The 12,474-nt window shown below is 39.1% G+C and overlaps 1 protein-coding gene across 7 annotated transcripts in view; it reads left to right on the plus strand.

The window, feature by feature from the left end:
* APAF1 (apoptotic peptidase activating factor 1) overlaps positions 1-12,474 on the plus strand; it is a 98,601-nt gene that overhangs the window by 12,709 nt on the left and 73,418 nt on the right. For all 7 annotated transcript variants that reach the window (XM_066262251.1, XM_066262259.1, XM_066262240.1 and 4 more), the window contains 6 exons: positions 4,423-4,606; positions 6,848-6,960; positions 7,067-7,198; positions 8,602-8,840; positions 9,740-9,907; positions 11,201-11,332. In XM_066262251.1, coding sequence (XP_066118348.1) covers positions 4,423-4,606; positions 6,848-6,960; positions 7,067-7,198; positions 8,602-8,840; positions 9,740-9,907; positions 11,201-11,332 — 968 coding nt within the window. The remainder of the gene's footprint in view (positions 1-4,422; positions 4,607-6,847; positions 6,961-7,066; positions 7,199-8,601; positions 8,841-9,739; positions 9,908-11,200; positions 11,333-12,474) is intronic.

A 12,474-nucleotide genomic window follows, 5' to 3' on the forward strand; every position in this document is an offset into this window, starting at 1 on the left:
CCCCATCAACCATATACTTCCCTGGACCCTGGCCTGAACCCCAGTCCTTATCATTATCAGAAAGGATACCACTTTTGAAATCTTTTTTTTTTTACAGAGAGAGAGAGATAGACAGGGACAGACAGACAGGAATGGAGAGATGAGAAGCATCAATCATTAGTTTTTCGTTGCGCATTGCGACACCTTAGTTGTTCATTGATTGCTTTCTCATATGTGCCTTGACCACGGGCCTTCAGCAGACTGAGTAACCCCTTGCTCGAGCCAGCGACCTTGGGCTCAAGCTGGTGAGCTTTTGCTCAAGCTGGCGACCTCGGGGTCTTGAACCTGGGTCTTCTGCATCCCAGTCCGACGCTCTATCCACTGTGCCACCGTCCGGTCAGGCTGAAATCTTGATATAAACATGCTTTTCTACTCTGCGTATTTCTACCTACTCTGCTCTGTAAGTTTACTGCTACAGTTTTATGACCTCTCAAGACTTATCCATTGATTTCATAATATCCTCACTGTTTATCCCATCTGTCTCCTCCTAGGCTTGGGCCTTGATTTTTATTTTTACTGCTCATTATTCAGTTGCTCCTTAGCGCATACTCTTGGCCCTTAGATTCTCCTGTTATCTTGAGTGAAAGCCAATTCCTTCTTTATGCTAGGAGATGGAGTAGGGATTCTTTCTTACTCCCTGTTGCTTCCTTTTTGCTGGAGAGAATCACCCACTGAGTTTCAGTTTAATTTCATGATCATGCCTGACCAGGCAGTGGTGTGGTAGATAGAGCTTTGTCCTGGGACGCTGAGGACCCAGGTTCAAAACCCCGAGGTTCCCGGCTTGAGCATGGGCTTGCTGGTTTGAGGCAGGGTTACTGGCTTGAGCGTGGGATCATAGACATGACACCATGGTCGCTGGCTTGAGCCCAAAGGTCACTGGCTTGAAGTCCAAGGTTGCTGGCTTGAGCAAGAAGTCACTGGCTTGGCTGGAGCCCCCTAGTCAAGGCACATATGACAAAACAATCAATGAATAACTAAGGTGCTACAACTATGAGTTCATGTTTCTCATCTCTCTCCTTCTCTATCTGTCTGTCCCTCTGTGTCTATCTCCCTCCCTCTCTCTCACTAAAAACATAACAAAGATTCATGATCATAAACTTCGGCAGTTTTGCCAGGTTTACTTAGTGAATTTGTAAACATGGCATTGGGGTTTGTTGGGTATAATCAGAAAACAACATCACTCTTTTTCCTCATTGTTTGTTCTTAACTATTTTTTGGGACTGATTCTTTCACTGGCCTTGTACAGGTTCAGAGTCCCCATATCACTTCCAAGTTTTAAAAACTTTCACTTTGGAATGTCAGTTCCTATTTTATGTGTACTTCAAACTTCATATATATATATATATATATATATATATATATATATGAAGTTCTCCCTTTCTCAGTGGGTCCTGCCTCAAGCTTTGGAAACCAGCAGGGGAAGAAGAAGTTCAGATGGACATTACAGGTGCTTTCCAGCTTTTTCCTCCTGCACACAATGCTGCTTGAATATCCTTGTGAAGGAAGAATAGTTTAGAAGTTAAGGTTGACGCTAGAGTTTTGAAATCTTATCTCTGCTTTATTAGCTGTGTAACTTTAGACAATTATTTAACCTTTCTATACCTCAGTTTCCTCATCTGTAAAGTTGGAGTAATAATAGTGTCTGCCTGATACTCTGCTATGAGGATTAAATATAATGTGTAGACCTATGAGAATAGTGCTAAAAAATGTCATAAATATATCTTTGCTCATGTATACAAATATTTCTTTTGGCTGATTAAGTTTTTAAAATAGTGTTTCTTTTTGTACTTAATTATTATTATTATTATTATTTTGTATTTTTCTGAGGTTGGAAACGGGGAGGCAGTCAGACAGACTCCCGCATGCACCCGACCGGGATCCACCCAGCACGCCCACCAGGGGGCGATGCTCTGCCCATCTGAGGCTTCGCTCTGCTGCAATCAGAGCCATTCGAGCACCTGAGGCAGAGGCCACAGAGCCATCCTCAGCGCCCGGGCAAACTTTGCTCCAATGGAGCCTCGGCTGCGGGAGGGGAAGAGAGAGACAGAGAGGAAGGAGAGGGGAAGGGGTGGAGAAGCAGGTGGGTGCTTCTGCTGTGTGCTCTGGCCGGGAATCGAACCCGGACTCCGCACGCCAGGCCGACACTCTACCACTGAGCCAACCGGCCAGGGCCTATTCTTAATTATTTTGAATACTAGTAAATAAATTGCCTTTTGGTGTAATGTAACTCATCTTTATTTCTATGCTTTGCTTTTTCTTATACTTTTATGAATTTGTAATAGAAATCTATGATTAATGCCACTCGTATGATCCAATGCTACTACTGTCCACCATATTTTATACTTAGGGGACCACTCTTACATTTTTTTCTATCTATGGGGAGATAATTAAGTACAGTCTATGAAGGCCTAAGATTATTGACTCTTGATAAAATCTAAGTTAAAAAATATATGTATAAATATTTTCATTGATTTGAGAGAGAGAGAGAGAAGCATTAACTTGTTGTTTCACTTAGCTGTGCGTCCATTGATTGCCTTTCATATGTGTCCTGACTGGGGTTCGAACCAGTGACCTGGGGGTTGAGCCATCATTCTTGGGATTGAGCCAGTGACCCTGGGGTCAAGCTTGCGACCTTGGGATCGAGCTGGCGACTTTGGCACTCTTGGACAACGCTCTATCCACTGCCCTACTGGCCAGGCTAGAAAAATATATTTCAAGATAGGCTATGGCTTAATTAACAGTAATAATGATAACAGTCAACAGTAACAGTAATAATAATGTCCACTCTTATATAGTGCTTGTTAGTTCAAACCTTAGTATGTGTAAAGTGCTCTCAGATTCATATCACCAAGAAGTTAACATAGCCAATTCACATACTTTATAGCATTAATTTCTCAGAGTAACTCTGAACTAGATAGGGTAAACAGTCTTATTTCAGTATAATAAACGAGATTGAGGTTAAGTGATTTGCCAAAGATTTTATAGCTAGTAAGCAGTAGGGCCAGACTTGGACCTAACTTCTTACTTTAGAGCTGATCTTAGCCAAAAGGCTGAGATGTGATCTTGACTTCTTTCTTTAAGTTTCTATATGAGAGCCATAATGAGTGAGTTATATATTTCTAGTCATTAGTGGTTCTCAGTCAGAGGTGATTTTGCCCACCCCCAGCTGCCATTTGGCAATGTTTGGAGACACTTTTGGTTGTCATAACCAGGGGGCGGGTGCTTCTAGCATCTAGTGGATAGAAGCCAGGGCGGCTGTTAAACACGCTCCTCTGCACAGGACAGGCTCCCACAGCAGTGAATGATCTGGCCCAGAATGTCAAGAGAGCTTGGGGTGGAGGAGCTATTGTATAGTGATGATTGATGACATAGGACAAAGACTGTGAATTTTGTTTGGTAAGATTTCACTGATAAGCAGATTTAAAAAAAAAAATTCAGTGAGAGGAGCAGAGGCAAAGAGACAAGAGTCCCGCATGTGCCCCGACCAGGATCTACACGACAAGCCCAGTGGAGGGCCATTCTCTGCCCATTTGGGGTGTTGCTCTGTTGCTCAGCAACTGAGCTTTTCTTAGCTCTTGAGGTGGAGGCCATGGAGCCCTCCTCAGTGCCCGAGGCCAACTCTCCAATTGAGCCATGGCTGCAGGAGGGGAAGAGAGAGAGAGAGAGAGAGAGAGAGAGAGGCAGAGGTAAGAGAGAGGGCGTGGAGAAGCAGATGGGTGCGTCTCTTGTGTGCCCTGACCAGGAATAGAACCCAGGACATCCACACACCACACTCTGAGTTGATGCTCTCACTGAGCCAAACGTCCAGGGCCATGAAAAGCAGATTCAGCCTGACCAGGCGGTGGCGCAGTGGATAGAGCGTCGGACTGGGATGCGGAAGTACCCAGGTTCGAGACTCCGAGGTCGCGCGCGGGCTCATCTGGCTTGAGCAAAGAGCTCGCCAGCTTGGACCCAAGGTCGCTGGCTCCAGCAAGGGGTTACTCGGTCTGCTGAAGGCCCACGGTCAAGGCACATGTGAGAAAGCAATCAATGAACAACTAAGAAGTCGCAACGCGCAACGAGAAACTGATGATTGATGCTTCTCATCTCTCTCTGTTCCTGTCTGTCTGTCCCTGTCTATCTCTACCTCTGTAAAAAAAAAAAAAAAAAGAAAGAAAAGCAGATTCACTCTGAACTTCAATTACTTCCCATCTTCAACTTTTCTTAGATTCAGGCTGTAAAGCTCAGTAATACCCGACAAGTAAAATTTATACCCTTAATCAAAAGAAGTTGAAGACATGATGATGAGATTGAAGATTAGAACACATCTGCTGCTTATCAGCAAAATTTTTGGAAGGACTCCTTATTCCAAGGCCTTAAGGTTATTATTCTTTTCCTCACCAGGTTGTTTCCCAGGGGGTGTGCATTGGGTTTCAGTGGGGAAACAAGACAAAGCTGGGCTTCTGATGAAATTGCAGAATCTTTGTGCACGGTTGGATCAGGACGAGAGTTTCTCCCAGAGGCCTCCACTCAATATTGAAGAGGCCAAAGACCGTCTCCGCATTCTGATGCTGCGCAAATACCCAAGGTATGGATGGTCAAATTTAGTTAGTGTGTGAAGTCCCGGTGAGATTTAACTACTGACATCCTGAGAGCCTCATACCTTTTCTCGCTGTCAGCTACAGGGTCTGAGAAAGAACCATAGCTTTCCTGTTCTCTCTTTTTAAAAAAAGTGGCTTCCACTGGCTGGAACTGCTACTTTTCTCTTCTTTGCCTGTGATGTACTGCATCATCTCTTATGTGCTGTAGTGGTCTCACAAGGTGAGTGGTCTTTGCTAGAAATGCAGACTTCTTACCTTGAATCTATTGTTTCTAATGGATTAACATAGAACAAGAGACAGAGTAAAGGTAGGCAACTGGTGAAAGACTGAGTCAGGAAGGATTTTTTATTTAAGGGGACCCTTCTACTGTGTTTTCTTAGTTTTGGGATATACATGTAACTTCTATTTCTGCATACTTTGAGTTTTACTTAATTATTTCAATAATTCATTCAAGAAATACGGATAAAATTATGTGCCAGGCACTGTTACCAGCTACTTCACAGTTCTCACTAAGCTGGAGGGTAGGTAGCAGCTTGGTTGCTGCTTGTGTTAAGGTGTAATTGGGGATTCGGTCAATAGTTTGCTTTCCATGACCTAGTGGCCTTCTTTTCATTTGCTCATTTAAATAGCATTGAGTGCTGCACCTGGGTCAGTGCTGCAAGTACAAAGGCGAATAAAGCATTCCTTGGGAATGTAAATCGGGCAAGAATTAGATGATGTCACTTAGCTGTTGTTTTTTTAATATTCTTTTTATTTTTTAAAAATTTACTCATTTTACAAAGAAGAGAGAGAGAGAGAAGGTGGGGAGGAGCAGGAAGCATCAACTCCCGGAAGTGCCTTGACCAGGCAAGCCCAGAGTTTCAAATCGGCGACCTCAGTGTTCCAGGTCAACGTTTTATCCACTGCGCCACCACAGGTCAGGCTGCACTCGACTGTTCTTTAATGCCTGATGCACCTGATGTGGTACACTGTCATATGTAACAGTTGCAGAGTATGGCAGTGATTCTCAAACTGGTGAGGGGTTTATATCAAAACAGTGAGTGAGAGGAATGAGTTTTGGAAAAAGCCTCCTTTAGGTGATCAGGATGGATGCCCACTACAGAGGCAAGCTCCCTGGTCTCTGGCTTTTTTCTCCTCCAGATCCCTCCATCATCTCTCTTCCCCTTCGTAGTCACTGGTTTCCATTTTCCTGGAGGAAATAGAATTGAGATCACTAACCAGTCCCTTTTTCTGGCTCAGTAACTTCTCCCTAATACCACTTCCCTTTGCAAAATAAAAGGGATTTCTGTTTAGGAAAATATAACCACTCTCAGATGTATCAGATCAGGGCTTATAATGCCTGTCATTTTTTTTTCTCTCTCAGCATTGATTTGGTTTATGCGTTTTGCAATTTTCCAACCTATGTATGTACCTAGAGTCTTTTTTTTTTGTAGTCTTAAGAGGGAGTGTGCCATTCAGGTAAAAATGCAAGTGTGTAATTATGTTATCAGATGCTAGCTGTATATTTTCTCATTTGTTCTGGTGAGTTTAAAAAAGTTTTGGTGAGACCAATCAGGGTTGGCATAGAGGTTCTTTTCATTATGAGTAAGCAGACTGATTCCTTGGATTGAAACACCGCACTAGTATAACAAATGAAAAATAATCTTGCTAGTGCATTCTGTTAGGTTGGAACATATGAAATTGCTCGCTTTGTAGGTAAAAAATGGTTAAAAACCATCATTGTTATATACTTGATTCTGATGTTAACTGGAGCCCAGTTCTCATTTGGTTTTGGTGCTTCAAGACTGAATTGGGAAAAGCCCAATACTTAGTTCTTTTTAGGTACTGGGTAGCTGATTTCTTATACTTACAGACCTCTTTTTATAGCTCCCTTAACTTGAATATATATTGGTTTTGGGTGAGAGAAATCCTTTTTTTTTTTTTTCTATTTGGATCACTATATGGGGGTGGGCAAAAGAAGGTTTATATTTTTCGTATGGAAAATAATATAACAATTAATAAGAAACAAGAATAACCTCTTGTGTGTTCGCAGCTGTAAACCGACTTCTGCCCACCCCTGTATTGTGACAGGGCTATAAGAAAGAAAAGAGGAAGAACCATGGGATGTCTATTCTCTATTCCTTCTTTTTTTTTTATTTTGTAAATTAAAAAAAGTGGTGGCATTCTCCTTTTTTAAAGGAAGCTTAAAATAATTGTGATTAGTAACTTAATACAGTTCTTTTAATTAGGTCTTTGTTGATCTTGGATGATGTTTGGGATCCTTGGGTGTTAAAAGCTTTTGACAATCAATGTCAGATTCTTCTCACAACCAGAGACAAGAGTGTCACAGATTCAGTAATGGGTAAGGATTATTCATTTACTTTTCGGTACTTTTATAGTTTATTTAATTCAATTATATTTAAATATGTGGCATACCAAATTACTTATTATATCTTGTGATTTTGCAGGTCCTAAATATGTAGTTGCGGTGGAGAGTGGCTTAGGAAAAGAAAAAGGACTTGAAATTTTATCCCTTTTTGTTAGTATGAAGAAAGCAGATTTGCCAGAAGAAGCTCATAGTATTGTTAAAGAATGTAAAGGTATAGTTATTTATTTTGTGTATGAGGGGATTATAGAGATGTTAATTTACCCTGATATAAATTAATGAATATGACAGTTTAGCACATGAACAACCAGAAACTTTGCTAAAATATTTACTGTTTTAAGTTCTCTGATACCCTAATTTTGTATAATGATATTTTGGTTTTCAAAAGCTTTATTTAGCCATTAAAATAATATTAAATAAACAGCTACAATATATTAGTGTGGAGACATGACCTCTCTGTCAAAGAATAAAAAGTATAGTGAGTCTGACCTGCAGTGGCACAGTGGATAGTGTTGATCTGGAATGCTGAGGTCGCTGGTTTGAAACCCCGGGCTTGTCTGGTCAAGGCACATATGGGAGTTGATGCTTCCTGCTCCTCCCCTTTCTCTCTCTCTCTGTTCTCTCTAAAATGAATAAATAAAGTCTTAAAAAATATGTAGTGAGAGTTTTAAATTTTTATGGTTGTAATTTTATAAAAATAGTATTCTATTGATAAGTAAAAATGGTTTATCTTAATTTGCATTTTTTACTAATGGAGTTAAACTTTTTGTTTATTGAATTTTTGCATTTTAAGAAATTATCTTTGTCACTTTTCTTTTGTAATAGAAGTATTTTTAATTGACTTTTAGATACTCTATTGAAGCTATTAGCTTTTTTTTTTTCAGATAGTTTCCCCCAGTTTTTTGTCTGCCTTTTAATTTCATTTATAGTCTTTTTGACATACAAAAATGTAAACTCTCATGTAGTTAAATCTGTCAGCACCTTTTCCCTTGTTAATGCTTGGAAATACCTTCTTGTTTTTCTTTCTGCCATCAAATAGATACTTGATTTTGAGTTAATTGACTTAAAAGAATCTGAAACTTAGGAAAAATACTTGATTTGTATTCATTATAAAGCTTATGCATACCTATTTTAAAACTATGAAACTATAAAGAAAAAAACAAACTATTCATAATCTGATAATTATTAGTATCAGAGTATTTCTTCCAGTCTTTTAGGACATAAAAAATTTTGAAAAAAGTATCAAGATTATAATGTGGTATACACAGTTTAAAATCTTGTCCTTTTAATGTTACAAATCTTGAGCATTTTCCCATGGTAAAAAAAAATTACCAATGGCATAATATTGTGGTATACTTTAATTCAGTCAATTCTGTTATTATTTTAGATTTTTCATTATTTTAAATGATTCTGAGATGAATATCTTTAAATTAAATATTTCTTACTTCTAATGACTTTCTTAAAATAAATACCTGTAGGAATTTTAATTCATTTTAATAAATTCAAGAGTTAAAAATATTTTAAGGCTTTGGATAAAGTGCAGCAAAAAATCTTAGTGGTAACTCTGAAACGAGGCAGTGTTAACATAGTGACCTTGTTTGTTTGTGTACTTTCTAGGTTCTCCTCTTGTAGTGTCTTTAATTGGTGCACTTTTACGTGATTTTCCCAACCGCTGGGAGTACTACCTCAGGCAGCTTCAGAATAAGCAATTTAAGAGGATAAGGAAATCCTCATCTTACGACTATGAGGCTCTGGATGAAGCCATGTCTATAAGTGTTGAAATGCTTAGAGAAAACATCAAAAATTACTACACAGATCTTTCCATCTTGCAGAAGGATGTCAAGGTGCCTACAAAGGTAATAAAAGGACCAAGAATCCTCATCACTGGATATTTGTGGCATGTAACCTTTGATACAGTATCAAGGATGTTACCCCAGAGGACATTGGAAAGATAGGACCGGTGAGACGGAGTTGGTGGGGTAGCAGGGTCAGAAGTCCCACTGCTCTCGGTCTCGGTCAGGGGTCGGTGTTGAACTGGGAGGGGTAACCCATTTCTCAGTGGTTCTAGTGAAGCTGGAGAAGCGTGCCACTTCCTTATCTCTTCCTTTTTTCTGTCTTGAAGAATGGTTGAACTGCTTATGAAATCCTTTTTTATTGATTTTAATTTATTGTGTTTACATAGATTTTAGTGTCCCCTCAAATGCGTCCCCCCATCCCCTTGTTCCCCTCAACCTTCCCCTTGCCCCTCTTCTACTAACGCCCTCCCCCTTTCTCTCTAGGATTAGCTTTTCTGTTCTCTCTAACACTGTGTTATGTGTATATAATTTCACCAATCTCTTTCTTTTCCTTCTCTAATCCCATCTTCTCATCCCCTTTCCCTCTGTCCACTTTCCCACTGGTTCCTTTGATCCCGCCTCTGCCTCTATTCCGTTCCTCAGTTCACATTGTTCATTGGATTCCTCAAATGAGTGAGGTCATACGGTATTTTTCTTTCTCTGCTGGCTTATTTCACTTAACAAAATAGTTTCCAGGTCCATCCATGTTGTTGCAAAAAGTAAGATTTCCTTCTTTATCATGGCTGCATAGTATTCCATTGTGTGTGAATACACACACACACACACACACACACCACAGCTTGAAATCAATTCTTATTCGGGGATTTGAGAAATAATTTTTTGTGTGTGTATTAACACTTCCTCTGCAATTCTGGTCATTGTACTTCTGTGACATTTTAAAAGCTTAAAATGATTTTTAGGTGTTCTGTGTCCTCTGGGACATGGAAACTGAAGAAGTTGAAGACAAACTGCAGGAGTTTGTGAATAAGTCTCTCTTATTTTGTGACCGGAATGGAAAATCATTTTGTTACTATTTGCATGATCTTCAAGTAGACTTCCTCACAGAGAAGAACCGCAGCAAGCTTCAGGTACTTGCATCTCTGTGCATTCTTTTCTTCCTTTTTCTTTTTTATTTCTTTATTTTGAAATAATTTTAGACACAGGAAAGTTGCGTATACCTTCACCTAGCTCCCCCAATGTTAACTAACATCTTACATAATGATAACGATAATATTACTAATCTGCAGACTTTGACTTTTTCCAGCTTTCCCACTAATGTCCTTTTATGTGGTCCAAATCCAAATCAGGATTCCATATTGCATATAATTGTCATGTTTCCTTAGTTTCCTCAAATCTATGGAAAGTCCTCAGCCTTCTTTATCTTTCAAGGTCACTTTGAAGAGTACTAGCTAGTTTTTTGTACAGTGTTCCTTAGTTTAGGTTTACCTATTTTCTCCTAACTGGATCAAGGTTATATATTTTTGGCGGGAACACCACAGAAATAATGTTGTGTCCTTCTTGGTGTATCATATCAGGGTATTGATATATCTCAGCGAATTTCAATCTATTTCATTCCATGACACACATAAACTAATTACTAAAATTCAGCAGGCACACCAAAAAATATATTTTTTGCCAATCTGACAAAAAATAAAAAACAGGTATAATTTTGATTTATTCACACCAGACGGTTATTGTTGTGTTGGCTGTTGTCACTTTTTTATTTGGCAGACTAAGGGAAAAGAGGTCTGTGCCCCTGACTAAATAGTCAGGTATTACAGGTTTTAACAATTCTTGGGGCACACCAGTTGAAAACTGCCTATGTATCTTATTATCATTGATGTTATTACCCTTGATCACTTGGTTAAAGTGTTATCTACCAGTGTTTCCACATGAAGTTGCTATTTTTTCCTCTTGTAATTAATAGGTATCTTTGGGGAGATTCTCTGTACATTCTTATACAGCTTTGACAGCTAGAGTTACTGTAATGTTTAGGTCAGGGGTCCCCAAACTTTTTACACAGGGGGCCAGTTCACTGTCACTCAGACCATTGGAGGGCCGGACTATAAAAAAAACTATGAACAAATCCCTATGCACACTGCACATATCTTATTTTAAAGTAAAAAAACAAAACGGGAACAAATACAATATTTAAAATAAAGAACAAGTAAATTTAAATCAACAGACTGACCAGTATTTCAATGGGGACTATACTCCTCTCACTGACCACCAATGAAAGAGGTGCCCCTTCCGGAAGTGCGGTGGGGGCCGGATAAATGGTCTCAGGGGGCTGCATGCGGCCCGTGGGCCGTAGTTTGGGGACCCCTGGTTTAGGTTATAAAATTGTTTCTGTCCTCTGACTTGTTTCATGTGGGTTTCAGGATCTACATAAGAAGCTAATCACCCAGTTCCGGAGACATCGCCAGCTGCACGCCCTTTCATCAGACCAGGAGGACTGCATGTACTGGTACAATTTTCTGGCCTATCACATGGCCAGTGCCAATATGCACAAAGTAAGATGACTCATTTAAAAGTTACTTTCCTTTGTCTCACTTTTATTTTGTCCTTTGTTTAGAATTTTTTATTAGTAAAAATATACTGCTCAAAAAAATTAGGGGATATTTCAAAATGAGTATGAAGCAATAAAAAAAGAAGCATTTGATTTTTAAAAAATTTTTTTTATTAAACAAGAACATCAGAAAAGCAAACTATAAGTCAAGGAAAGTTGTTTGATTATGCAAATGAGATGCAAAATCAACTTTTATTTTATTGTGAAAATGCACTATACAAAAGGCTGCAAGTAGTACTGGAGTATCTGCCTGTTCTATGAGCCCCTAATTTTTGTGAGCAGTATAGAATTTGAGACTATGTAAGTATTTCTGTTTTTGGTACTATTTTTACCTACAGTGATTTGAAAGGATTACCTTAGTAACTGCAATAAATGAACAACCTAAAAAATTCACTCTTTTCTTACCAGTAGCTCTTCTTTATAGGCAGTAGGAATTTGTTTCTAAGTTTTGAGAGGAAACGGAGAGTGGAGAATAGATTCATTTATTTTACAAATAGTTATTGAGTGCCTGTTATATACTGGTATTGTTATTCTTCGTGAGGATATGCTGCAGCCACAAAGTGCCTGCTGTCCCAGAGCTTACATTCTGGGGGATGACTCACAGTGGACAGATAAAATTACTGTCAGGGAGTAGTCACTGCTCAGAAGGAAAAAGCATGGAAGGAAAAGGAAAGGGATGACATAGGGGTAGAATCGTCGTGAGTTGCTGATGAATTTGATATGCATTATAAGAGAAGAGTCACAGATAGTCGCAGTGGAGGGACTAGAGTTGCCATGAACTGAGGTGGAGATGTCTGCTGGTAGAACAAGTATTTTTTGAGGTAGGGGAAGGTTAGGAGCTCATTTTGAGTATATTAAATCTGATAGACACATTAAGACATCTAACTGAAAATACTGAGCATGTAGTGGATATATAAATCTAGATTTCTGGAGATTATGGACTAAAGATAACATTTAGGAATCATTAGCATACAGATGATATTTGAAATCATAACTACCAACTTAACTACTAAAAATGTTAACATTCTGGAAAATCATGTCTACTTTGAGTAGTTTTTCTGTGTTTAGGTACATTATTCTTGGTTA

The sequence above is a fragment of the Saccopteryx bilineata genome, chromosome 1 (genome assembly GCF_036850765.1).
Source record: "Saccopteryx bilineata isolate mSacBil1 chromosome 1, mSacBil1_pri_phased_curated, whole genome shotgun sequence".
In the NCBI taxonomy this organism is placed as follows: domain Eukaryota; kingdom Metazoa; phylum Chordata; class Mammalia; order Chiroptera; family Emballonuridae; genus Saccopteryx; species Saccopteryx bilineata.